Raw genomic sequence first — 25,000 nt, 5'->3', positions numbered from 1 at the left:
TTGAAAGTTATGTTTACGCCTCTTTCAGCGCTCTGTGCAGGTTCATAATTCTAAACAACATAAACAAACATCTCTGCTCAACTATTTAATCGGACTGTGTGAAGGAATGAATCCATCGAATGTTGCAGATCATCTCCTGCAGTTTTCTCAGTTTGTCTCAGCTCATCGGTGTTCTTGGTAAGAACTCTGTGACATGATGCTGTTTTTAGTCTTCCAGGTTCCTTCTGCACCTCCCTCGGCCCTCTTACAGTTAGAACTCCCGTCACGATCAAACTGTCACACAGATTCATTGGGATTGTCTGAAGGAGACGAGTTGTTGCACATCAACACGTCTGATTGTAAAGGCCATGAAGTTAGTTTGTAAGATGGGATCAGAGGCGACAGTCTAACATGTTTTACAGGTTTACAAACAAAGGAAAGAAATGGACTTTGAGGTCATCGCATATAGTTTTACCTGTACATCTTAGCCTGCAGAGCACCTCTGCCTGCCCCACGTGCCTTAGATCTGACTTAACCAGAAATACAACTAAGCAATGTGAAGAAAAATATCTTTGAAATGCAATTAACATGAAAAGCATATCCGGCTCGTCTGAATAATTCTACACTGATCGTTCTCAGAGAAGCAAACACCTTCTTGTTTTTGTGTAAGGAAACCATGACAGCTGCATGCATCGTTTAAAGGATGCTGTGAAGCCCTGTCAAAATGTTGTATAATATTACATTCAAATTGAATAAGTTTGAACTGTGACTGGAAGCTGAGTCTGTAAACTGCTGACAGAGAAGACACATGATGTGTTCATTAAAAGGCTGTTTGTGGAGACGCTCTGAAACTGTGGAGTGTGGCCTTCATAACTTTACCCTCATGTGTCCCTCAGCCTTATGTATGGAAGCTCCAGGTCATCCCACCCAGACTCAGATCTGCTCCACCGCCAGGCTTACGGCACCCCCCACCCCCTACAGGGCTATGCAACCAATCACCATCCAGGAAGCAGCAGACAGGGTGGGGCCTGGGGCGCTGCTGGACGTTCGCTGGGTAAGGATTCTCTCTGCCATATATCATCTGTGACATTCCAGCAGCACAATTAGTGACTCTTGATCACCTGTAGATTAAAGTGAATGGATCACTGTGTTTGATTGTGCTATGATTTAAAATCTACACAGCGTTTATAATTTCATATGTTTCAATATGATTTTCTTTATGAGGTGGAAAAATGTTAAATCATAGTGATGTAGAGTCCAGAGCAGGATGTTAGTTTTTCTGTGTTCCTTTTTAATGATGATTTACTGAAATAAAGATGAAATAAAAGTTTGATTAAATGGTTTATCTGATGGCGATTTGTTCTATTATATGACATTTTTATTAAATAAATGAGCTCTGTGTCTTTTTGCCAGGCCTGTCGGGGCTGTTTGATGCCAGCCTCCACCATGCGAGCCCCTCGGGGCCTGACCCCTCCGTCATGAATCTGATTTCCGCCCTGGAGTCCCGAGGTCCACAGCCCCCACCCTCCGCCTCCTCCCTCCTCTCTCAGTTTCGCACTCCCTCTTGGCAGACTGGTGAGTGTAAGGGCAGCGATACACAACAAGACCTACTGGTATAAAAGATAATACTTAGCATTTACCATCTAGAAAGTACGTTTGTAGTCTTAAACTGTACACATGTTGATTTGTGACTTTTTATTGACCAACACTATGCCTCTAATGTTGTGTCCTGTAGCGATGCATACACCGGGCCCGGCGGAGCTTTTTATATCAGGAGCACTCCCTGGTTCCAGCTCCTTCCCCTCCTCCTCAGCCCTTTCTGCATACCAGCATCCTGGCTCCTTCTCTGGGCGATCCTTCACTCCCTCGCTATCCCTGCAGGACACGCCCACATTTAGCCCCACCTCCAATGGTTTACTCTCCCCCCATGATCCCCTGCTGCACATCAAAACACCCTCCCAGTCCAGCTTGGGCTTTGACCGCTTGCTGTCCTCCCAGAGTGCCACATACCGAGGCTCCCAGGAGCCCACTGCCCCAACCCAAGCCCCTTCCACCTCTTCCAGCTGCCACCTGCCTCCTCCCCAGTTCAATCTGCTGTCCTCGCAGCTTCATAACCAGTCTCAGCTTTATAATGCCTCAATGTTCTCCTCTGCACCACCCCTGACTCCCTCGGCCCCCTCTTCAAGCCAGCCTCCAGAGAGGGCAGTTTCACGGCAGGATAGTGTGATAAAGCATTACCAACGAACATCCCCGTCTCATTCTGCAACACTTCCCCTCCAACAGTATGTCAGCTGTGGTGGCTCATCAGGCTACCAGCAGATAGCAAGCCACCACCGGCATCCCGGATTGTCCTGCAGTCCCCTTAGTGAGCAGAGCCCATCCTCTGACCCTAAGCCCTCTGCACGGATGGAGCCCAAGACATATCGGCCAATTATCCAAACCCCCTACACAACTTCACCCTCCAGCTCCACAGCCTCCACCTCTTCTGGTTCTAAAGCATCCAAGTGTTCCAGCTCCAGCAGTGGCTACTCCTCTGCTGGCTCAGTGCCATCCCGTACTCCACCATCAGCCTCCTCGGCCTCCTCTTTATCATCTTCTAGCTCTAAAACAAGCGCTGGCTCCTTGTCTGCCTCCTCCCACCAGCAGCCCCCTCCTCAGTCGGCACCGGTACACGCACCTCTACAAGTGGTGTCGTCAAACCTTGCTCCACAGCCAGCACAAGATCAATGCCTCTCTTCTTACGGATCTCCATCTGTGGCCAAATCAAGCCTACCAGACCAGACACCTCCCCAGCAACATGCTCAGTCCTGCTCACCAAACCAGCCTCCACCTACACACATGGCCCAGTCATATGGAGGCTTCAACTCACCTCATGCTCAGGACCTGAACAGTGGATCAGGGGGCACTGGAGGGAAGAACTTTACTGGTATTGGGTCAGGGGGGCGCTCGTTTTCTGCAGAGGTAGTATTTGGGGAATCAAGTTTCAGCTCAAGAAGAGCAGGCAGTCCTTCCTTGGGATATGGAAATGCAGGTGGGTCAGCAGGAAGTGGGCCTATATCAGGACTTGGAGGTGGAGTTGGATCAGCAGGATTAGGGAGTGGGCCTGCAAGTGGTAGCACTGGAGGCAGCAACTCTTACCACCTGTCTGAGTCAAGCCCATCACCCTCCATTGGGTCTACGATTAGTCACCCTGGACTGCACTCCCCTGCTTCTGCTCGGCCTACACAGTCTCCTGGAGGCTCGGGGGGCAACAAATACTTGTCCTCCATTCTCTCTCCTGCGTTTTTGCCCTCACCACAAGGATTCCCTGATACTAGGCCAACACAGAGCCAGTCCTACCACTCAACAGAACCAAAGTCAAAAACAGAGCCTACCATGCTGGGAGTTGAAAGATCCCAGGATGTAGAAGAAGATGAGGAGGATTTCCTCATCCAGCACTTACTACATGCCCAGAGCTCAGCTCCCCATCCATCCCAGCATCACCAACCTTCTCAGCAGCTACCCCAACCGCTTCCACAGGCGAGGGATGGGGAAAGCAAGGGATTAACCTTTGACATCAGCAAGATCTCAGAAGAACGCTACCACCTTCAAAGTGTTATTCGCACCAATAATGCCAGTTCAGATTCTGGGACAGAAATCAGTGACTCAGCAACTGGCTTAAACAGTCATTTGGAAATGCCATCAAAGAAACAGCCTCAGAAGTCAGAGTTAAACATATCGAAGTCCTCTGCAGTGGGGCTTGGAGGGGTCTCTGACTCTTTTTCTCATCAACAACAACATGACTCCTTGGGCTCAGGGCTCCATTATGATAGAGGGGGGCCCTACACACAACACCCACACTCCCAACATTCCCATCACACCTCACATCTGTCCTCACAGTCTCAGCACCCCCAAATCTCCCAGCACTCTCAGCACAGTCATCCTCTGTCCCACTCGCATAGCCTCCCTCACATGGACCTGAAGAAGCCTTCAGATTCAAACCAGAACACCTATTTATGTAACACAACAGACTCACAGCAGGCTCCCCAAAGCAGGATCCCAATCTCCATGATGGATTCACCACCAGACCCTAACCAGCAAGCTCACATGCTACAGTCTGTCCTTTCCCATACCACCCGCACCAAGATGGACCCTCAGCTTCCCCCTCCACAACAACAGCAACAGCAGCTTCCTTTGAGCCAGCAGGCCATGATAGGTTCAGCTGGAGGAGCAGGGCCTGCTGGGGGGGAATCCAACCCACAGAGTCAGTCCTCACAGCTACAACTCCAGCTTCAGAACCAGGGCCTGGACACCCACTACAGCCTTGGAACCCAGCAAAGAGACCAAACCTGTTCCAATCAGAGCTCAGTGTCTCCCTTAGACTTGTTGGAGCAATCTCTTTCCCGGGCAAACAGCAGAGACAGTGGAGGAACTGTGGACAGAAGTAGAGTTGGGGTGACTGTGACAGGAAGGGAAGTGGGTGGTGGAGACAGACAACGGCCACAGCACAGGCTTACCCCTCATCACCATACCCAACAAACAGCCTCTGGGCTGCATGACTTTCTCTCTGAACCAGATTTGGGCCTGTCCACTCCCTCACACATGCACCACCTCAACCAGTCCCAGGCACATGCCCACATCCATGCCCACCACCAACAGCAGGCCCATCCTCACCATCAGCTGTCACACTCTCAGATAGCCCATCCACACTCCCACAGGATGGCAGCAAATATGGGGAATCCCCAACAACAGCAACAGCCTCAACAAAGAGAGCCTGAAACCCAGCTGTCCCACTCCCAGCTAGACCAGCTGAAGCAGCACCAATTTGACACTGTGAGCCCAGTCACTAAAGTAGGACAGAATCAAACTCAGCAGCATCAGCGGTTTGCTCCCCTATCATCCATTTGCTTTCCTGACTCTCTGCTACAAGATGAAGATCGCTCTTTCTTCCCTGAGATGGAGGACATGTTTTGTTCAGCTGATTACAAGTCAAGCTGTGCTGGGGACTCAGGGGCAGGACAGGCTGCTCAAGAGAGCCTGACCCAGGGTCATAGGCCGGGCCAGGACGGTATGGAAGTCTTAAAAAGAGGAGCTTCTGGAGAGGGCTATGATATAGTTGGGCATCACAATGATCAGAGCTATGGACAGTACTGCCACAGTCTCCCAGGAACAGGAAACAGTAATCTGCACTTAGACCTTGACTCCATGAAGACCCATGAGCTCCCGTCCACTGTGAATACAGACCAGCTTGGCCTAATACAGTCCCAAACCCCCAGTATGGGTTTGACCTCAGCAGTTCAAGGGGATGGTTCAGTCAACAAGATGATGGGAGCTGTGGGTGTGGGTGGAAGTTCAGGCACGCCAGGTCTGACCTCCCCCATATTTTGTTCGTCTCGACCCAAAAAGCTTCTGAAGACGAGTTCATTCCACCTGCTGAAACAGCGGCGGGAGCCACAACCCCAAACCAAGAAAAACTATGCGCAGGAGTACGAGTTTGAGGACGATGAGGACAAAGCTGATGTTCCAGCAGATATTCGCCTCAACAGTCGACGCCTTCCTGACCTGCTCCCAGACTTGGTGTCTAGTTGTAGGAAGGCTGGTGGAGTGATGGGAATAAGTGGGCTCAGTCCACTGATGGGAGACATGGACTTTTGCCACCCCTCTGGGTACTCTGCCCTTGGACACCCTGCTCAACACCCTCCCCTTGATGGTCCTAAGAAAAGAGGCAGGAAACCAACAAAACCAAAACGTGAAGGCCCACCTCGACCACGAGGTAGGCCGCGAATACGTCCACTTCCAGAGCCGCCTTATTGCAGGGGGCTGACAGGATCAGTGCCTGGAGAAAGTAAGAGGGGTCGTGGTCGGGGTCGAGGGCGGGGTAAAAGAGATGAAGGGCTTGTGGACATGCATCAAGACCTGAATAAAGCACAAAGCCTACAGTATCATCATCAGCAACAACAGTTCAGTCAACAGCAGCATCTCCCACAGCAACACCACAGACTGCAGGCAGAGCACCACCCAACACTGCAACAGCAGCAACACCTGCACCATCAGCAGCATGTTTCCTGTTCTCAGCTCCAACCTCTCCATCAACAACAACAAGAACAGCAACCATCCCAGCAACCTCAGCATGATCCAATAAGACCTATCAAGGTGAGGTGGACTAAAGTGTCTGAACTGGCATTTACAAGCAGTCATAGGATGTTTGCACTGGGTTATGATCAGGGCTGTATAATAAATCACAATTTCCTTGTAATCTCAAAAGGAGCCTCTGGAAAGTCTGAATTTGCACATATTGCACACAGGCATCGTGTGAAACATTGGAAACAACAAATTGGCTAAACCCTTTGTTACAGCTGATATAAACTGTAATTTCTGTTTCTCATGACTTATAGTAGGGATAATAAGGAATTTAACTCCACTTTACATGTATTTCTCATATTGTGCAGGCCTTATGGTAACAGTCCTTTAAATGGAACAATCAAAGGTTTTGCAAAGAATGGTAGGATGGCTTTTGATTCTTCCAATGTTATCGTTGTAGTTTCCAAATAGGACATTATTTCTTAGTGTTGCAGCCTAATGCTAACCCAGCTGAAAGCAAGTCTTGTGCTACTCTATCTCCCAATATAAATAAATAATATAAATAAAACCAAATCAAGTACTGAATTAAGAATCATAAGTGGGTGTCTGACAGATGAGTAAACTGATTATATTTTAAAAACCTATAAAAATGAATGACCTCCTACAGTTAAGGTGAAGCTTACATGGTGCAGTCTTTACATATCCTCTACAGTCAGACAGGATTGGCCTGGTCTATCTAATGTTGCATCCTTTAACATAGAGTTGAACTTATAATTCTTTAATGCTGTTAATATATGTGTGTTTGTGTGCATGTGTGTACGCGTGTGCGTCCGCACGTGTGTGCATGTGTGCGTGCGCGTGTGCATGTGTGCGTGCGCGTGTGCATTTGTGTGCGCCGTGTGTGTGTGAGAGAACTCCTGCTGCTAATGCTGCACCGTCTGCCCACACTGCATCTCCATGTCTGTGGCCACAGTGTGAGATACATTTCTCTTTGCCTGTTCTGTTGTGGGCACAGATCAGACTGGGAGAAAAAACAGAATTTCTGCGGCTCATTGTGGCCTGCTACATGTGTGTGAAAGTAAGCATAGAGTCTGACGGGGTTAATACGCTCAGCATCAGTGAAGCTTCAGTATCTCGAATAGAACAAACATCTTCATCAACCTGATGTTTCCACCCTCAGATCAAACTGCCTGTCCCCTCCATGCTGTCGTCAGAGTCTCTGCTGAGGACAGACTCTCTGTCCAGCACGGATCCCATTCTGTCTGATGGATCAGTGGGATCAGCACCGACTCTGGGCCTGAGTCCTGGACCCAGCAACGCCATGGATGTCAGCAGGGCGGACGTGAACCAGACCCAAGACAAGATGATGAGGCATCAGCAGAAACCTGCAGAGGTTTGGAGGAGTGTTGTCTTTAGCATTCATGTTGCTGCTCTGACAAACACAGTGAAGAAGGTTTGTCTCTGACAGTGACTGAAAACGGCTTCAGTGACTGTCAGAGACAAACGTTGGTAGCTTCCCCGAACACTTACAGATTGGAGTCTTCAGACTTGAATGGACTGGCACTGTGGGATGTGTGACCAAAGCTGAGAGTTTTCTCATCTCTACAGGCACATAATACACAACAGCTTGTGAGGGGGGTAAACTTATGGGGGGGGGGGGGGGGGGGTATCTGAACAGTGTATTGAGTTATGTGTTTTTGAGTTAAGAACAGATCCTTTAACGAAAGTCAGCATATCAATGACAAATAGGACAGTAATTTATAAACATACATAAATTCAGCTGAGATTAAATTCTTTTACACAAAACCTTTGTGAAGGAAAGTTATTTTACTCTAATTATTTATTAAGATTTGTTTTCACAAGAGAGTAAAAGATGTTAGAAACCTAAACCGTATTAGTGGTGATTCTTTCTTTTCTTGTGGTTCTTCTGCTGATCGAAATAAATCAAAAGTATCACAAACATTCTCATTTAGTGATCAAGACATTTGGAAACTACAGCTGCAACTAAATCTGAAGCAGGGTGGATGTCTGACTGTGTGACTGTCTGACTGTGTGTGACTGTGTGACTGTCTGACTGTGTGTGACTGTGTGACTGTGTGAGTGTGTGACTGTGTGTGACTGTGTGACTGTGTGTGACTGTGTGTGAGTGTGTGACTGTGTGTGACTGTGTGACTGTGTGACTGTGTGTGACTGTGTGTGAGTGTGTGACTGTGTGTGAGTGTGTGACTGTGTGTGACTGTGTGACTGTGTGACTGTGTGTGACTGTGTGACTGTGTGACTGTGTGACTGTGTGAGTGTGTGACTGTGTGTGAGTGTGTGACTGTGTGTGAGTGTGTGACTGTGTGTGACTGTGTGTGACTGTGTGACTGTGTGTGACTGTGTGACTGTGTGTGACTGTGTGTGAGTGTGTGACTGTGTGTGACTGTGTGTGACTGTGTGACTGTGTGACTGTGTGACTGTGTGACTGTGTGTGTGACTGTGTGTGACTGTGTGAGTGTGTGAGTGTGTGACTGTGTGACTGTGTGACTGTGTGTGTGACTGTGTGTGACTGTGTGACTGTGTGACTGTGTGTGTGACTGTGTGTGACTGTGTGAGTGTGTGACTGTGTGTGACTGTGTGTGACTGTGTGACTGTGTGACTGTGTGACTGTGTGTGACTGTGTGACTGTGTGTGACTGTGTGACTGTGTGTGACTGTGTGACTGTGTGAGTGTGTGACTGTGTGTGACTGTGTGTGACTGTGTGAGTGTGTGACTGTGTGTGACTGTGTGACTGTGTGTGACTGTGTGACTGTGTGTGACTGTGTGACTGTGTGTGACTGTGTGTGACTGTGTGACTGTGTGACTGTGTGACTGTGTGACTGTGTGTGACTGTGTGACTGTGTGTGACTGTGTGACTGTGTGTGACTGTGTGACTGTGTGAGTGTGTGACTGTGTGTGACTGTGTGTGACTGTGTGAGTGTGTGACTGTGTGTGACTGTGTGACTGTGTGTGACTGTGTGACTGTGTGTGACTGTGTGACTGTGTGTGACTGTGTGTGACTGTGTGAGTGTGTGTGAGTGTGTGACTGTGTGTGACTGTGTGACTGTGTGTGACTGTGTGTGAGTGTGTGACTGTGTGACTGTGTGACTGTGTGTGAGTGTGTGACTGTGTGACTGTGTGTGACTGTGTGACTGTGTGTGACTGTGTGACTGTGTGTGACTGTGTGACTGTGTGTGACTGTGTGAGTGTGTGACTGTGTGTGAGTGTGTGAGTGTGTGACTGTGTGACTGTGTGACTGTGTGTGACTGTGTGAGTGTGTGAGTGTGTGACTGTGTGTGACTGTGTGACTGTGTGTGAGTGTGTGAGTGTGTGAGTGTGTGACTGTGTGACTGTGTGTGACTGTGTGACTGTGTGTGACTGTGTGACTGTGCGAGTGTGTGAGTGTGTGACTGTGTGACTGTGTGACTGTGTGAGTGTGTGAGTGTGTGAGTGTGTGACTGTGTGTGACTGTGTGACTGTGTGTGAGTGTGTGACTGTGTGTGACTGTGTGACTGTGTGACTGTCTGACTGTGTGACTGTCTGACTGTGTGACTGTGTGACTGTGTGTGAGTGTGTGACTGTCTGACTGTCTGACTGTGTGTGACTGTGTGACTGTGTGACTGTGTCTGACTGTGTGTGACTGTGTGACTGTGTGTGACTGTGTGTGACTGTGTGACTGTGTGTGAGTGTGTGACTGTGTGTGACTGTGTGACTGTGTGTGAGTGTGTGACTGTGTGTGACTGTGTGACTGTGTGTGACTGTGTGACTGTGCGACTGTGTGACTGTATGTGAGTGTGTGACTGTATGTGAGTGTGTGAGTGTGTGACTGTGTGACTGTGTGACTGTGTCTGACTGTGTGTGACTGTGTGACTGTGTGACTGTATGTGACTGTATGTGACTGTGTGACTGTGTGTGACTGTGTCTGACTGTGTGTGACTGTGTCTGACTGTGTGTGAGTGTGTGACTGTGTGACTGTGTGACTGTGTCTGACTGTGTGTGACTGTGTGACTGTGTGACTGTATGTGACTGTGTGACTGTGTGACTGTGTGTGACTGTGTGACTGTGTGACTGTGTGACTGTATGTGACTGTATGTGAGTGAGTGTGTGACTGTGTGTGACTGTGTGTGAGTGTGTGACTGTGTGTGACTGTGTGACTGTGTGACTGTATGTGAGTGAGTGTGTGACTGTGTCTGACTGTGTGTGACTGTGTGACTGTGTCTGACTGTGTGTGACTGTGTGACTGTATGTGACTGTATGTGACTGTGTGTGACTGTGTGTGACTGTGTGTGACTGTGTGACTGTGTGACTGTGTGTGACTGTGTGACTGTGTGACTGTGTGACTGTGTGTGACTGTGTGTGACTGTGTGACTGTGTGTGACTGTGTGACTGTGTGTGACTGTGTGACTGTGTGACTGTGTGACTGTGTGACTGTGTGACTGTGTGTGACTGTGTGACTGTGTGTGTCGTGATGATCAGACGCTGTGTCCTGGTTCTCTGGTGGTCAGGGTTCTGGTCCAGGGTTCTGGTCCAGGTGTCCAGGTGACTCAGCCTTTAGCAGAACTCAGTCCTGTGATTGAGAACAATGCAGCAGCACGATGACCCTTAATGTCGAGCAGTTAAACCACCCAGGAGTCATCGGTGGCATCCAGCCCGTCATGAGGAGTGATGTGAACAGTCTGCTGAGTGTGTGCAAGCTGAATATCAAATAAAATAACTGTTGTAGCTGCGTCTTGTTGTTCACACAGTCACTACCTGAGAGTGCATTATGACAGGAAGTGATGTCAGAGATAATAACAGCTGTTTTATTTAAAGGTGAGCTCCTCTCACATCACGCCGACACTGATGGATAAACAAGGTTCTGATTCATCTCCATGAGCTCCGAGGAACATTATGAAGACACAGACCTGGTCTCTGACCATCTCCGCCACTTTACTGATCACGTGTTTCTTTGGCGTTTTCACACAGATGACGTGGAAGAAAGAAATGGACGAGCCTCTGACTCCTGACGCCTGGGCTGCTGTGCAGAAACTCTCCAGTTCAGTAAGTTGCTACAAAAATGAGCAAAGCCAGGAGCTTCATATATAATTCATCCGTCATCCATTCAAACTGCAGCCTGTGGTGGAGCGAGCATCACATCCTCCACCTTCTTCCCTCCTGTAGGTGTACCTGTGTGTGTGTGTGTGTGTGTGTGTGTGTGTGTGTGTGTGTGTTTAACCTGCTGTTTGCTCACAGAAAATGATGGATGTTAAAGAAGCATTTATCTGTCGTCACACAAACCGTCTCTTCTCTCGTCTCTCTGTGCTCTGAGCTTTGGAAAAAGGAGGTTATAGTTGACTGACAGCCAGCTCATTCTGACTGACAAAAGAGAGAGGAGAGAGATGGCTGTTACCAGGGCAGCTGTTGCCACGGTTACCACATTTTTCAGAGTAGGACGCGTGCTGCCACCTGCTGTCTGTTCAGGTGTATCACCTGTAATTCAGCATGCAGGGCTGTTTTCACCGAGCTGGTGGAGAAATCATAAAGTTTAATTGTTTCTCATGAAGTAAAGATTCTTAAAATTCAACAGAATAACGAAGTCCTCATTAAGGCTGCAAACAGAATGAGAACATCTGAGACCGGTTTTATTTCAGAGGGTTAGGGACCGTCATTAAAACTATTGTATTGGTTGATCGTGCTCTCCTGCAGGCTGATGACAAGTTTGACTTCAAACCTGGCTTTATGGCGTCTTTTCTGGACTTCCTGAAGACCGGAAAGAAACAGTCCGGTCTGGAGCTAGGACCTGATGGCGGTCCTGAGGAGGATGCCCTCAACCCCTGCACCCCCCTGAAGAGCTCCTCCCTCAGGCCCTTATCCCCGCCTCCTCATCCCCTGCCTCCGACTCCTCCTCCGCAGCCTCAAGGACCCTTCAGCGAGAGGGAGCATGGCGAGGGGGCGGAGCTGAACCTCAGCGGCTGTCCAAGTCCCTGCAAACCTCTGGACGAGGAACTCAAAAGGAACCTGGAGACACTGCCCTCCTTCTCCTCTGATGAGGAGGACTCGGTCAGCAAGAACCAGGACCTGCAAAAGAGCATCTCCTCCGCCATCTCTGCCCTCTATGACACACCACACTCACTCGCTGCTGCCATGGCGTCTGCCATGGCCAAAGCACCGCCCACTCCATCCCCACCTACACCCCAGGAGCCATCACTCAGCCCCCCCCTCCCTGCCCCCACCCTGATCCCCAGCATGGAGAAGGATGAGAAAGAGGACGTTCTCACCTACACTCAGCATCACTCCCAGGACAAGGAGGAGCAGAAAGAGACCTCTGAGCAGCTGCAGAGACAGCCGGAGGAAGAGAGGGAGGTGGAGCACGGAGGCAAAGAGATGGAGGAGGTGGAGGAAGAAATGGAGGCAGAGGGAGGAGGAGAGGCACCGGATGACAGAGAAACAATGAGTGCTCAACAGAATCTGCTGCAGGGATCCCTGAAACAGCTGGAGGACGAGGACGAAGAGGAGGAGGAGGAGTCCTCTGAACAACAGATCCTGGAGGCTCCAAAGGTTCAAGGTACTCCTGGTGTTTATCAGTCTGTCACTGGAATATATGAGATAAATTAAATTAAATAAATCCAACATTCTCAGACATTTTTCCATTTAGTTTTCAAAATTGTGAACATCTGCAAACACAGGATCTTTTTGTATTATCTATGTGATTTAGAGATCCGTGTTTCAGAGATCTTTGTGATTTAGAGATCTTCCTGATTTAGAGATCTTTGTGATTTAGAGATCTTTGTGATTTAGAGATCTTCCTGATTTAGAGGTCTTTGTGATTTAGAGATCTTCCTGATTTAGAGATCTTTGTGATTTAGAGATCTTCCTGATTTAAAGGTCTTCTTGATTTAAAGATCTTTGTTTTAGAGATCTTCCTGATTTAAAGATCTTCTTGATTTAAAGATCTTTGTTTTAGAGATCTTCTTGATTTAAAGATCTTTGTTTTAGAGATCTTTGTGATTTAGAGATCTGTGTTTCAGAGATCTTCTTGATTTAGAGATCTTTGTTTTAGAGATCTTCCTGATTTAAAGATCTTCTTGATTTAAAGGTCTTTGTTTTAGAGATCTTCTTGATTTAAAGGTCTTTGTTTTAGAGATCTTCCTGATTTAGAGATCTTTGTGATTTAGAGATCTTCCTGATTTAAAGATCTTCTTGATTTAAAGATCTTTGTTTTAGAGATCTTCTTGATTTAAAGATCTTTGTTTTAGAGATCTTCCTGATTTAAAGATCTTCTTGATTTAAAGATCTTTGTTTTAGAGATCTTCTTGATTTAAAGGTCTTTGTGATTTAGAGATCTTCTTGATTTAGAGATCTTTGTTTTAGAGATCTTTGTGATTTAGAGATCTGTGTTTCAGAGATCTTCTTGATTTAGAGATCTTTGTTTTAGAGATCTTTGTTTTAGAGATCTTCTTGATTTAAAGGTCTTTGTTTTAGAGCTCTTCTTGATTTAAAGATCTTTGTTTTAGAGATCTTTGTGATTTAGAGATCTGTGTTTCAGAGATCTTCTTGATTTAGAGATCTTTGTTTTAGAGATCTTCCTGATTTAAAGATCTTCTTGATTTAAAGGTCTTTGTTTTAGAGATCTTCTTGATTTAAAGGTCTTTGTTTTAGAGATCTTCCTGATTTAGAGATCTTTGTGATTTAGAGATCTTCTTGATTTAGAGATCTTTGTGATTTAGAGATCTTCCTGATTTAAAGATCTTCTTGATTTAAAGATCTTTGTTTTAGAGATCTTCTTGATTTAAAGATCTTTGTTTTAGAGATCTTCCTGATTTAAAGATCTTCTTGATTTAAAGATCTTTGTTTTAGAGATCTTCTTGATTTAAAGGTCTTTGTGATTTAGAGATCTTCCTGATTTAAAGATCTTCCTGATTTAGAGATCTTTGTGATTTAGAGATCTTTGTTTTAGAGATCTTCCTGATTTAAAGATCTTTGTTTTAGAGATCTTTGTTTTAGAGATCTTCTTGATTTAAAGATCTTTGTTTTAGAGATCTTTGTTTTAGAGATCTTCTTGATTAAAGATCTTTGTTTTAGAGATCTTCCTGATTTAAAGATCTTTGTTTTAGAGATCTTCTTGATTTAGAGATCTTTGTGATTTAGAGATCTTCCTGATTTAAAGATCTCTTCAAATCTCATTAAACTGAAGGATGAAGTCACCTCAGCATTGATTTGTTGATTTTAATTGTCTTCCCCCTCCCCTCCAGATTCTCTATCGGGACCGCTGCCAGCTCCTGCACCTCCATCTCCTTCACCCACAATTTCTCCTTCTCCTCCCACATACTCCTCTCTCTCGCCACTCCCTCTCATGGGCCCCTCTTTACTCCCCAGCCTGCCAATCCAGCAGGAGGAGGAGGGGAACTTAGCGACTCCTCCGTCTGAGTTACACAAGCAGCAGTCCACCTACCAACCTGCTCCTACTGCAGCCACTTCCCCCCCCCCTTCCACCTCCCCTCCAGCCACGCTGTCCTCACCACTCTCCAACCTCCCTTTGGCCCAGTCCATCCCCCCTCCATCGACCACGCCTCCCCCTTCCTCCTCTGACCAGGACCAGGAGCCTGAAGCCGGACAGCTTTCTCCCTCTTCGTCCTCACCCTCTTCATCATCTTCTCCCCCACCTTCACCTCCAACCCCGGAGGAGACCCCGGCATCCCAGCGACTCACCTCCCTCCACCTGGCAAAGAAGCAGGCTGATGCTGCCATCGCTGGAGAGAGCGAGGAGGAGGACAGCGAGAGCGGTGGTGAGGGGATCTTCCGTGAACGTGATGAGTTTGTGGTCCGGACCGAGGACATCGGCACTCTTAAGGTGAGAATCTGGAAACAGGTGTTTGACGTGAGTTAATACCTCACCTGCATGAATGACTGTTTTGTTGTGCACACAGATGGCGCTGCAGACGGGCAGAGAGCCGCCGCCCATCTGGAGGGTGCAGAAGGCTTTACTCCAGAAGTTCAGCCCAGAGATCAAAGATGGTCAGAGGCAGTTCTGTGCTACCAGTAACGTAAGTGTGTCAGCCGGTGTCGGTACCAGATTTATTGTTTTATTTATGGACTCGTCTTAGATTTCTGCACTGTTGTGATTATTTATTTCTTATTGTTATATGGACATTTTAGTTTAATTGTTTTTATTATCACCGCACGTTGGAGACATTGTTGTTGTTTAAATAAAGTGGACTGGATCGCTCGTAACGTCACACAAAATCATTTGAGACTTTACACAGTTTTCATGTTTTTGTGGGTCTTTGAGTTATACTTTACTACAACTATAATATCATATATTATATGATATAATATAATATCATTCATTCGGCACCTAAACAGCATTAAAAACTGAAAAAAAAGGCAACAGTACAAGACTCAAGGAACTCCCCATCCCACAATCCTTTGCGAGTTATATCGTTGTTGTTTTGTTTGTCCTATCTGGAAGTTTGAGTCCTGGAAAATATAAACGACATTCACAGCGGCATGACAAGTTTATTAGTGCACTTCGTGTTAGCTAACTAACTAGCGAGCCTGCTAACAAGACTTATCTGTTCGCGTCAAGGTTCGCAAACATACGGCACAGAGAGGTGGGAAATGTTACCATGGTAACAGCAAGCTCATCCAATCAGAAACACTCTGTGATCGTGGGTAGTGTACATTTGTGTGACGTCACGAGCCGATCTGGTACCTGCGCCGACACAGTTCATCCACACGCAGATGATGAGAAACTTATCAAAACACACGAAACACGTGAGATGACTTTTCTGAAACCCGGAATCTTTCCCGGAGCGGCTGGAAATGTCACCCGGAGTTTCTCCTGACAGACTCGTAGTTTTTCTGATGTGAGAACGCAGCAGGATGTTCTCCAGAGAATTCCCCTCCAGCCAATGGGAGCGAGAGTGACCTTTCTATACTGTTACTGCTGCACGCCACCGCTACGACCTCCGTGCACATAATCAATCTGCTGCATTCTGTTTCCTGTTCATCAGGATGTCGTTACACATAGCATTGATAGAAAGGCAAATATTCTCATTCGAGCCTTGAGTAGCGGATTCTCTTCGTCCGCTACTTCCGCGTCGTTTATTTTCCTCAGGAGACTCCGCCCCCTCCCCTCTGATAGGAGGGACATTTATCCAGAGTGAATGTGTGAAAACGGCGCACACAAAGCGTCATGTCAGTGTCGTACTTCAGCTCCTCTCGGCTGAAGGATCTCTGGTTGTGTGTCTCCTCAGTATCTGGGTTATTTTGGAGATGCGAAGATGCGATACCAGCGCCTGTACGTGAAGTTTCTGGAGAACGTCAACAAAAAGGATTATGTGAGAGTATGCTCGAGAAAGCCGTGGCACCGAGCGGGTCTGACCCTCAGGTAACTTCATTCTCATCAGTGAGAGAAATAGTGGAGCTAAAGAAGTGAAAGCTGAACCAAGTCTTTGTTGTTTCTGACCTCCTGATTGATAGGCGACAGACTCTGCCCAAACAGATGCCCCACCTCCACAATCAGACCCCCCCTCGAGTCGAGAGAGACGACCGAGACAAGGAGAGACAGAAGGAGCTGAAGGAGCAGAAAGAGAGGGAGAACCAGGAGAAGGTAGAGAAGGAGAACAAGGAGAGAGGGGGGAAAGAAAAAGAGGAGAGAGAGAGGAGAGAGAAGGAGAAGGCAGAAAGGGAGGACAGAGAACGAAGAGAGAGAGAGTGCCGAGAAAAGGAGAAAGAATTGGAGGGGGAGAGGAGAGAGAAGGAGCAGAGGGAACGAAAAGAAAGGGAACGACAGGAGAGAGAACAGAAACAGAGAGAGAGGGAGCAGAAACAGAGGGACAGGGACCGCAAAGAGAGAGAGCAGAGAGAGAGGGAGAAACAGGAGAGAGAGCAGAAAGAAAAAGAAAGGAGAGAGAGGGAGCAAACTGAGCGGGAGAGGAAGGAGAGAGAGCAGAGAGAGAGGGAGAGAAGGGAGAAGGAGAGAGAGAGAGAGCACAGAGAAAAGGAGAAACAAGAGAGGGAGTGGAGAGAGAGAGAACACAGGGAGCAGGAAAGAGAGAGGGAGAGGAGAGATGGAGGGATAGAGTATTCCAGGTTGAAGGAGGAGAAAAGAGGAGGAGAAGAGAAAAGCCTGGAGCGTCGGCCTCGAGGTAAGACATCGAAGGAGAAGGCGGAGCCTCCTCCAAAGAAGAGGAAGAAGTGGTTGAAGGAGGTACCGTCCTCCTCCTCAGAGTCTGACTCCTCCCCTCCGAGTGAGGACGAAGGTCAGTTTTTAGTGTGTGTGTTGTGTGTTGATAATGTGAGAAAATGTGTGTGTGTTCAGGTGTTTATGCAGCTCCTTTGTGTGTTTCAGCTCCTGTTCGGGGGGGAGTGAACAACCGAGTGATGCGTGAGATGTTCAGGAGCTACGTAGAGATGTTGGTCAGCACGGCGCTCGATCCAGACATGATTCAGGCTCTGCAGGACACTGACGGTAAGAGAGCAGGGACAAACTTCAATGTGTCCACTTGAAATGTAGCAGTGAAAGAAGACGAGATTTAAACATAACTTTGTGCTCCTCTTCACCTCCTTAGACGAGCTGTACCTCCCACCCATGAGGAAGATTGACAGCCTGCTCAGTGAGCAGAAGAAGAGGCTGCTGAGAAGAGTCAACATGAGCGCTCAGCACCAGGTTCAGCTGTTCATTATTCTGCAGTCCCCTTTTTAACTACAATCACACTACAGTCAGTCTCAGTCAGCTCTCAGACCCCAGTCAGACTACAGTCAGACTACAGTCAGACTACAGTCAGACTACAGTCAGACTACAGTCAGACTATAGACTTTCTTGAATTTCCCTCGGGATCAATAAAGTATCTATCTATCTATCTATCTATCTATCTATCTATCTATCTATCTATCTATCTATCTATCTATCTATCTATCTATCTATCTATCTATCTATCTATCTATCTATCTATCTATCTATCTATCTATCTATCTATCTATCTATCTATCTATCTGTCACCTCTCAGACTACAGTTACCTTTCGGACTACAGTCACCTCTCGGACTACAGCCAGACTACAGTTACCTTTCAGACTACAGTTAGACTACAGTCACCTCAGACTACAGTCAGACTACAGTCACCTCAGACTACAGTCACCTCTCAGACTGCAGTCAGACTACAGTCACCTCTCAGACTGCAGTCAGACTACAGTCACCTCTCAGACTACAGTTACCTCTCAGACTGCAGTCAGACTACAGTCAGACTACAGTCACCTCTCAGACTGCAGTCAGACTACAGTCACCTCTCAGACTACAGTTACCTCTCAGACTGCAGTCAGACTACAGTCAGACTACAGTCACCTTTCAGACTACAGTCAGACTACAGGCACCTCTCAGACTACAGTCAGACTACAGTCACCTCTCGGACTACAGTCAGACTACAGTTACCTTTCAGAGTACAGTCAGACTACAGTCACCTCTCAGACTACAGTCGGACTACAGGCACCTCTCAGACTACAGTCAGACTACAGTTACCTCTCAGACTGCAGTCAGACTACAGTCAGACTACAGTTACCTCTCAGACTGCAGTCAGACTACAGTCAGACTACAGTTACCTTTCAGACTACAGCCAGACTACAGTCACCTCAGACTACAGTCGGACTACAGGCACCTCTCAGACTACAGTCAGACTACAGTTACCTCTCAGACTGCAGTCAGACTACAGTCAGACTACAGGCACCTCTCAGACTACAGTCGGACTGCAGTCACCTCTCGGACTACAGTCAGACTACAGTTACCTTTCAGAGTACAGTCGGACTACAGTCACCTCTCAGACTACAGTCAGACTACAGTCACCTCTCAGACTGCAGTCAGACTACAGTCAGACTACAGGCACCTCTCAGACTACAGTCGGACTGCAGTCACCTCTCGGACTACAGTCAGACTACAGTTACCTTTCAGAGTACAGTCAGACTACAGTCACCTCTCAGACTACAGGCACCTCTCAGACTGCAGTCAGACTACAGTCAGACTACTGTTACCTTTCAGACTACAGTCAGACTACAGGCACCTCTCAGACTACAGTCAGACTACAGTCACCTCTCGGACTACAGTCGGACTACAGTTACCTCTCAGACTGCAGTCAGACTACAGTCAGACTACAGTTACCTCTCAGACTACAGTCAGACTACAGTTACCTCTCAGACTGCAGTCAGACTACAGTCAGACTACAGTTACCTCTCAGACTGCAGTCAGACTACAGTCAGACTACAGTTACCTTTCAGACTACAGTCAGACTACAGTCACCTCTCAGACTACAGGCACCTCTCAGACTACGGTCAGACTACAGTTACCTCTCAGACTGCAGTCAGACTACAGTCAGACTACAGTTACCTTTCAGACTACAGTCAGATTACAGTCACCTCTCGGACTACAGTCACCTCTCAGACTAGTCGGACTACAGGCACCTCTCAGACTGCAGTCAGACTACAGTCAGACTACTGTTACCTTTCAGACTACAGTCAGACTACAGGCACCTCTCAGACTACAGTCAGACTACAGTCACCTCTCGGACTACAGTCGGACTACAGTTACCTCTCAGACTGCAGTCAGACTACAGTCAGACTACAGTTACCTCTCAGACTACAGTCAGACTACAGTTACCTCTCAGACTGCAGTCAGACTACAGTCAGACTACAGTTACCTCTCAGACTGCAGTCAGACTACAGTCAGACTACAGTTACCTTTCAGACTACAGTCAGACTACAGTCACCTCTCAGACTACAGGCACCTCTCAGACTACGGTCAGACTACAGTTACCTCTCAGACTGCAGTCAGACTACAGTCAGACTACAGTTACCTTTCAGACTACAGTCAGATTACAGTCACCTCTCGGACTACAGTCACCTCTCAGACTAGTCGGACTACAGGCACCTCTCAGACTACAGTCGGACTACAGGCACCTCTCAGACTACAGTCAGACTACAGTCACCTCTCAGACTACAGTCGGACTACAGCCACCTCTCAGACTGCAGTCAGACTACAGTCACCTCTCAGACTGCAGTCAGACTTCAGGCACCTCTCAGACTACAGGCACCTCTCAGACTACAGTTGCCTCTCAGACTACAGTCAGATTACAGTCACCTCTCGGACTACAGTCAGACTACAGTCACCTCTCGGACTACAGTCGGACTACAGGCACCTCTCAGACTACAGTCAGACTACAGTTGCCTCTCTACAGCCAGACTACAGTCACCTCAGACTACAGTCGGACTACAGGCACCTCTCAGACTACAGTCAGACTACAGTTACCTCTCAGACTGCAGTCAGACTACAGTCAGACTACAGTTACCTTTCAGACTACAGTCAGACTACAGTCACCTCTCAGACTACAGGCACCTCTCAGACTACGGTCAGACTACAGTTACCTCTCAGACTGCAGTCAGACTACAGTCAGACTACAGTTACCTTTCAGACTACAGTCAGATTACAGTCACCTCTCGGACTACAGTCACCTCTCAGACTAGTCGGACTACAGGCACCTCTCGGACTACAGTCGGACTACAGTCACCTCTCAGACTAGTCGGACTACAGGCACCTCTCAGACTACAGTCGGACTACAGGCACCTCTCAGACTACAGTCAGACTACAGTCACCTCTCAGACTACAGTCGGACTACAGCCACCTCTCAGACTGCAGTCAGACTACAGTCACCTCTCAGACTGCAGTCAGACTTCAGGCACCTCTCAGACTACAGGCACCTCTCAGACTACAGTTGCCTCTCAGACTACAGTCAGATTACAGTCACCTCTCGGACTACAGTCAGACTACAGTCACCTCTCGGACTACAGTCGGACTACAGGCACCTCTCAGACTACAGTCAGACTACAGTTGCCTCTCTACAGCCAGACTACAGTCACCTCAGACTACAGTCGGACTACAGGCACCTCTCAGACTACAGTCAGACTACAGTTACCTCTCAGACTGCAGTCAGACTACAGTCAGACTACAGGCACCTCTCAGACTACAGTCGGACTGCAGTCACCTCTCGGACTACAGTCAGACTACAGTTACCTTTCAGAGTACAGTCGGACTACAGTCACCTCTCAGACTACAGTCAGACTACAGTCACCTCTCAGACTGCAGTCAGACTACAGTCAGACTACAGGCACCTCTCAGACTACAGTCGGACTGCAGTCACCTCTCGGACTACAGTCAGACTACAGTTACCTTTCAGAGTACAGTCAGACTACAGTCACCTCTCAGACTACAGGCACCTCTCAGACTGCAGTCAGACTACAGTCAGACTACTGTTACCTTTCAGACTACAGTCAGACTACAGGCACCTCTCAGACTACAGTCAGACTACAGTCACCTCTCGGACTACAGTCGGACTACAGTTACCTCTCAGACTGCAGTCAGACTACAGTCAGACTACAGTTACCTCTCAGACTACAGTCAGACTACAGTTACCTCTCAGACTGCAGTCAGACTACAGTCAGACTACAGTTACCTCTCAGACTGCAGTCAGACTACAGTCAGACTACAGTTACCTTTCAGACTACAGTCAGACTACAGTCACCTCTCAGACTACAGGCACCTCTCAGACTACGGTCAGACTACAGTTACCTCTCAGACTGCAGTCAGACTACAGTCAGACTACAGTTACCTTTCAGACTACAGTCAGATTACAGTCACCTCTCGGACTACAGTCACCTCTCAGACTAGTCGGACTACAGGCACCTCTCGGACTACAGTCGGACTACAGTCACCTCTCAGACTAGTCGGACTACAGGCACCTCTCAGACTACAGTCGGACTACAGGCACCTCTCAGACTACAGTCAGACTACAGTCACCTCTCAGACTACAGTCGGACTACAGCCACCTCTCAGACTGCAGTCAGACTACAGTCACCTCTCAGACTGCAGTCAGACTTCAGGCACCTCTCAGACTACAGGCACCTCTCAGACTACAGTTGCCTCTCAGACTACAGTCAGATTACAGTCACCTCTCGGACTACAGTCAGACTACAGTCACCTCTCGGACTACAGTCGGACTACAGGCACCTCTCAGACTACAGTCAGACTACAGTTGCCTCTCAGACTACAGTCAGATTACAGTCACCTCTCGGACTACAGTCACCTCTCAGACTAGTCGGACTACAGGCACCTCTCGGACTACAGTCGGACTACAGTCACCTCTCAGACTAGTCGGACTACAGGCACCTCTCAGACTACAGTCGGACTACAGGCACCTCTCAGACTACAGTCAGACTATAGTCACCTCTCAGACTACAGTCACCTCTCAGACTACAGTCACCTCTCAGACTACAGTCAGACTACAGTCACCTCTCAGACTACAGTCACCTCTCAGACTACAGTCAGACTACAGTCACCTCTCAGACCACAGTGTGCCTGCTAATGACCATTTCCAATTAATTTTGAATTGAAGCCTTTATCGACCCTATTTGTTCTGTAGATCTCAGAATTGGGTTTTCATGTTAAGTACATTTACACATATGGGTGTATGGGTGCAAAAACAGTTAACATGGGAAACAAAACAGAACTAGCAAGAACTTAAATAAAATAAAAGCAAATGAGAAATACAATCAAAGAGAACACGTGATGTCATCATGAAAAACACGTGATTTAAAATGTACATTGTGTCTCTGACTGGTTTCTCTGTCCTCTCTTCAGGAGTCTCTTCATACTTTTCCTAAAATGACGGCAGACCCTCTGGAGTCTGGAGCAGTTAAAGTCCACCTGGGGGGGGAGGGCTACAACCGAAAAACTCTGAACAGGGTCAAGCGAAGTAATCCTAAACAACAGGTGAGAAACACAGATGTCAAAACAAACTCACATTTAAAAAAAAGAAAGAAACTCAATGACCATCTTACTTACACCTGGATAAACAATACATGGCATAATACGTTTTAAAGGCTTTATTTCTGACATTGACAGAATATAAAAACAAGGGGTCATATTTAATAACTCCCTGTGGTGTGCAGTCATGCTGTACTCAGACTGTAAGTTAGTTAAGATGGAGTAAAGTCATTTACAAGGTTAATGCTTGGTGTCGATTTAAAGACTGATACATGAGTGTGGTGATCTGAAACTAACTTTTAAAATCCATTTTGACCTCATGGCTTTATGCCTCAGTTCCCCTTCCTCTCCCCTCAGCTCTCGGTGGGGCTTGGGGGATGACTCCTTGGGGCCCTTATTTGTAGGGACGTCAGTCGCCTGTAGCTGGTCCCTGCCGAGCCCGAGCAGCCCCAGCAACCTTTACAGTGTCTCCCTTAGAAGAGAAGCCTGAGATTGTTGCTTCGGTTGCTTGCATGCTGGGGGGGGATTGAAAAGCCCTCTCCCACGTTATGGGTGATGGCCGGACCCTCGCAGCTCTGCAAGGTGCGACCAAGTTCAGGTTGGGCCACAGCAATGGAGCCAACCTACCTGGAGAAAGGAACCAGGTGGTGGATTTCCTGTCTCGAGTGGCGTCTACATCCAGAGGTGGTGCTCAGCATCTTGGATCACTTCAGGAGGTCAAGAGTGGCCACTCATTGCCCCTGATTCTTCCTCACAGAGGGGACCAACTCTCTGGGTCAGGATGGCTTACAACTGGCCAGAGGGTCCCCTCTCTGCTTTCCCCCAGCAGGCAATCCTTCAGAGTGTTCTCCAGAAAGGCCCCAGGCTGTGGTTTTCACTGCTGTTCAGACTGAAGCACAGCCAACCATCGCTCCCCGACAGGAGGGGCCTCCTGTCCTAGATCCTATCCAACCCTTTGCTCAGATTGTTCAATCCCTGTTTGCAGTATGTGTTAAATGCCAGGGTGCAGTATGAGAACAGGTGGCATATGTTGTCGGCCTGGTGTTCAGACAGGAATGTAGAGCGTGCTCTGTGCAGTCTCTACTCAAGTTCCCCCTCTCTCTACCCTGAGAGTTTGTGTACCTTCCATTTCCTGTCTGGGCTGACAACAGCTCGGTTAGGTGCCACAGGTCGGTTAGGGGGGCTATAAAGTCTTTCCCACCTTGAGCCCAGGGTGCACCAGCTTGGGACCTGCCCCTTGTACTGGTCTGCCTCTGGTGGTCAGGAAGAATAAAATAGAATTACGTATGTAACTATGGTTCTATGAATGGTTCTGAATAAAGTACAGCAAGTGAGGAAATATATATAGGGCCAATTCATGATTCTTACGGTGTGAAATAGGATGAGCTCTGGCATGGCCTTGGTCCTGTCAGTGTTCCTTTTGATTCTACAGAGACTCTCTTGTTCGACTAAATGTTTAAAAAAAGAGAAATCATTTCAGTAAATTTTACGTCTTCAGGATTTGAAGCTGTCCATAGAGACGTGTCGACTCTACAGTCTGTATCACTCCCTCCATCACTACAAATATCACACCTTCCTGCACTGCAAGAAGGAGGTAAGTGCATGAATACATGTCAGTATAACCATCTGAGAGGGGATGCAGTCTCACCTCTCAGCTGACTTTAAATTAACATATTCAAAGTGAAGCTTATATATGATGTGATTAAGATCAAACCAGTGTGAAGAACATGTATGTAACAGGCGTGTTCTCTCTGCAGACGGACAGCATCGAGCAGGCGGCCGAGGACCCCGGTCAGGAGGAAGTTGTGCAGCAGTGCATGGCCAATCAGAGCTGGCTGGAGAGTCTGTTCACCTCCTTCATGGAGCTGCTGAGCCTCAGTTCAAAGGCCTAAATACACCTGAGCGAACCTTTACCTCTGATCCAGGTGTACAGAGAGCGAGCGATCAGACTCCAGCAGAGAGACATAAAAACTGTCTGTTCTGAATTACTGAGTCTGATTTAAAGAAGACTCAGAGAGACTAAAGTCCCGTTTCCACCCAGCGGTCCGGTACGGATCGGTACAGTTTGGTTCAGTGAAGTCTGATCCCGTTTGTGTTTCCACAGCCACCCGTGTCCTATTTGGTCGGCGGCGTGTAAGTCGGATGGCGATAGCTGCGTC

At 47.7% G+C, this 25,000-nt stretch overlaps 1 protein-coding gene across 1 annotated transcript in view; it reads left to right on the top strand.

The window, feature by feature from the left end:
- The window catches only part of prr12b (proline rich 12b), a 28,554-nt gene that overhangs the window by 3,484 nt on the left and 70 nt on the right, over positions 1 to 25,000 (top strand). The window contains exons 2-16 of the mRNA XM_079366396.1: positions 876 to 1,033; positions 1,393 to 1,554; positions 1,715 to 6,111; positions 7,220 to 7,432; positions 11,023 to 11,097; positions 11,743 to 12,601; positions 14,289 to 14,887; positions 14,964 to 15,080; positions 16,293 to 16,426; positions 16,519 to 17,300; positions 17,390 to 17,509; positions 17,610 to 17,707; positions 22,716 to 22,847; positions 24,340 to 24,435; positions 24,599 to 25,000. The exon at positions 24,599 to 25,000 is cut by the window's right edge and continues 70 nt beyond it. Of these exons, the coding sequence (XP_079222522.1) occupies positions 876 to 1,033; positions 1,393 to 1,554; positions 1,715 to 6,111; positions 7,220 to 7,432; positions 11,023 to 11,097; positions 11,743 to 12,601; positions 14,289 to 14,887; positions 14,964 to 15,080; positions 16,293 to 16,426; positions 16,519 to 17,300; positions 17,390 to 17,509; positions 17,610 to 17,707; positions 22,716 to 22,847; positions 24,340 to 24,435; positions 24,599 to 24,733 (8,077 nt within the window). The 3' untranslated portion in view covers positions 24,734 to 25,000. The remainder of the gene's footprint in view (positions 1 to 875; positions 1,034 to 1,392; positions 1,555 to 1,714; positions 6,112 to 7,219; positions 7,433 to 11,022; positions 11,098 to 11,742; positions 12,602 to 14,288; positions 14,888 to 14,963; positions 15,081 to 16,292; positions 16,427 to 16,518; positions 17,301 to 17,389; positions 17,510 to 17,609; positions 17,708 to 22,715; positions 22,848 to 24,339; positions 24,436 to 24,598) is intronic.

The sequence above is a fragment of the Symphodus melops genome, assembly GCF_947650265.1.
Source record: "Symphodus melops genome assembly, chromosome: 17".
Lineage (NCBI taxonomy): Eukaryota > Metazoa > Chordata > Actinopteri > Labriformes > Labridae > Symphodus > Symphodus melops.
Note: the sequence above shows the minus strand (reverse complement) of the source record. Positions and strands in the feature narration are given on the sequence as shown.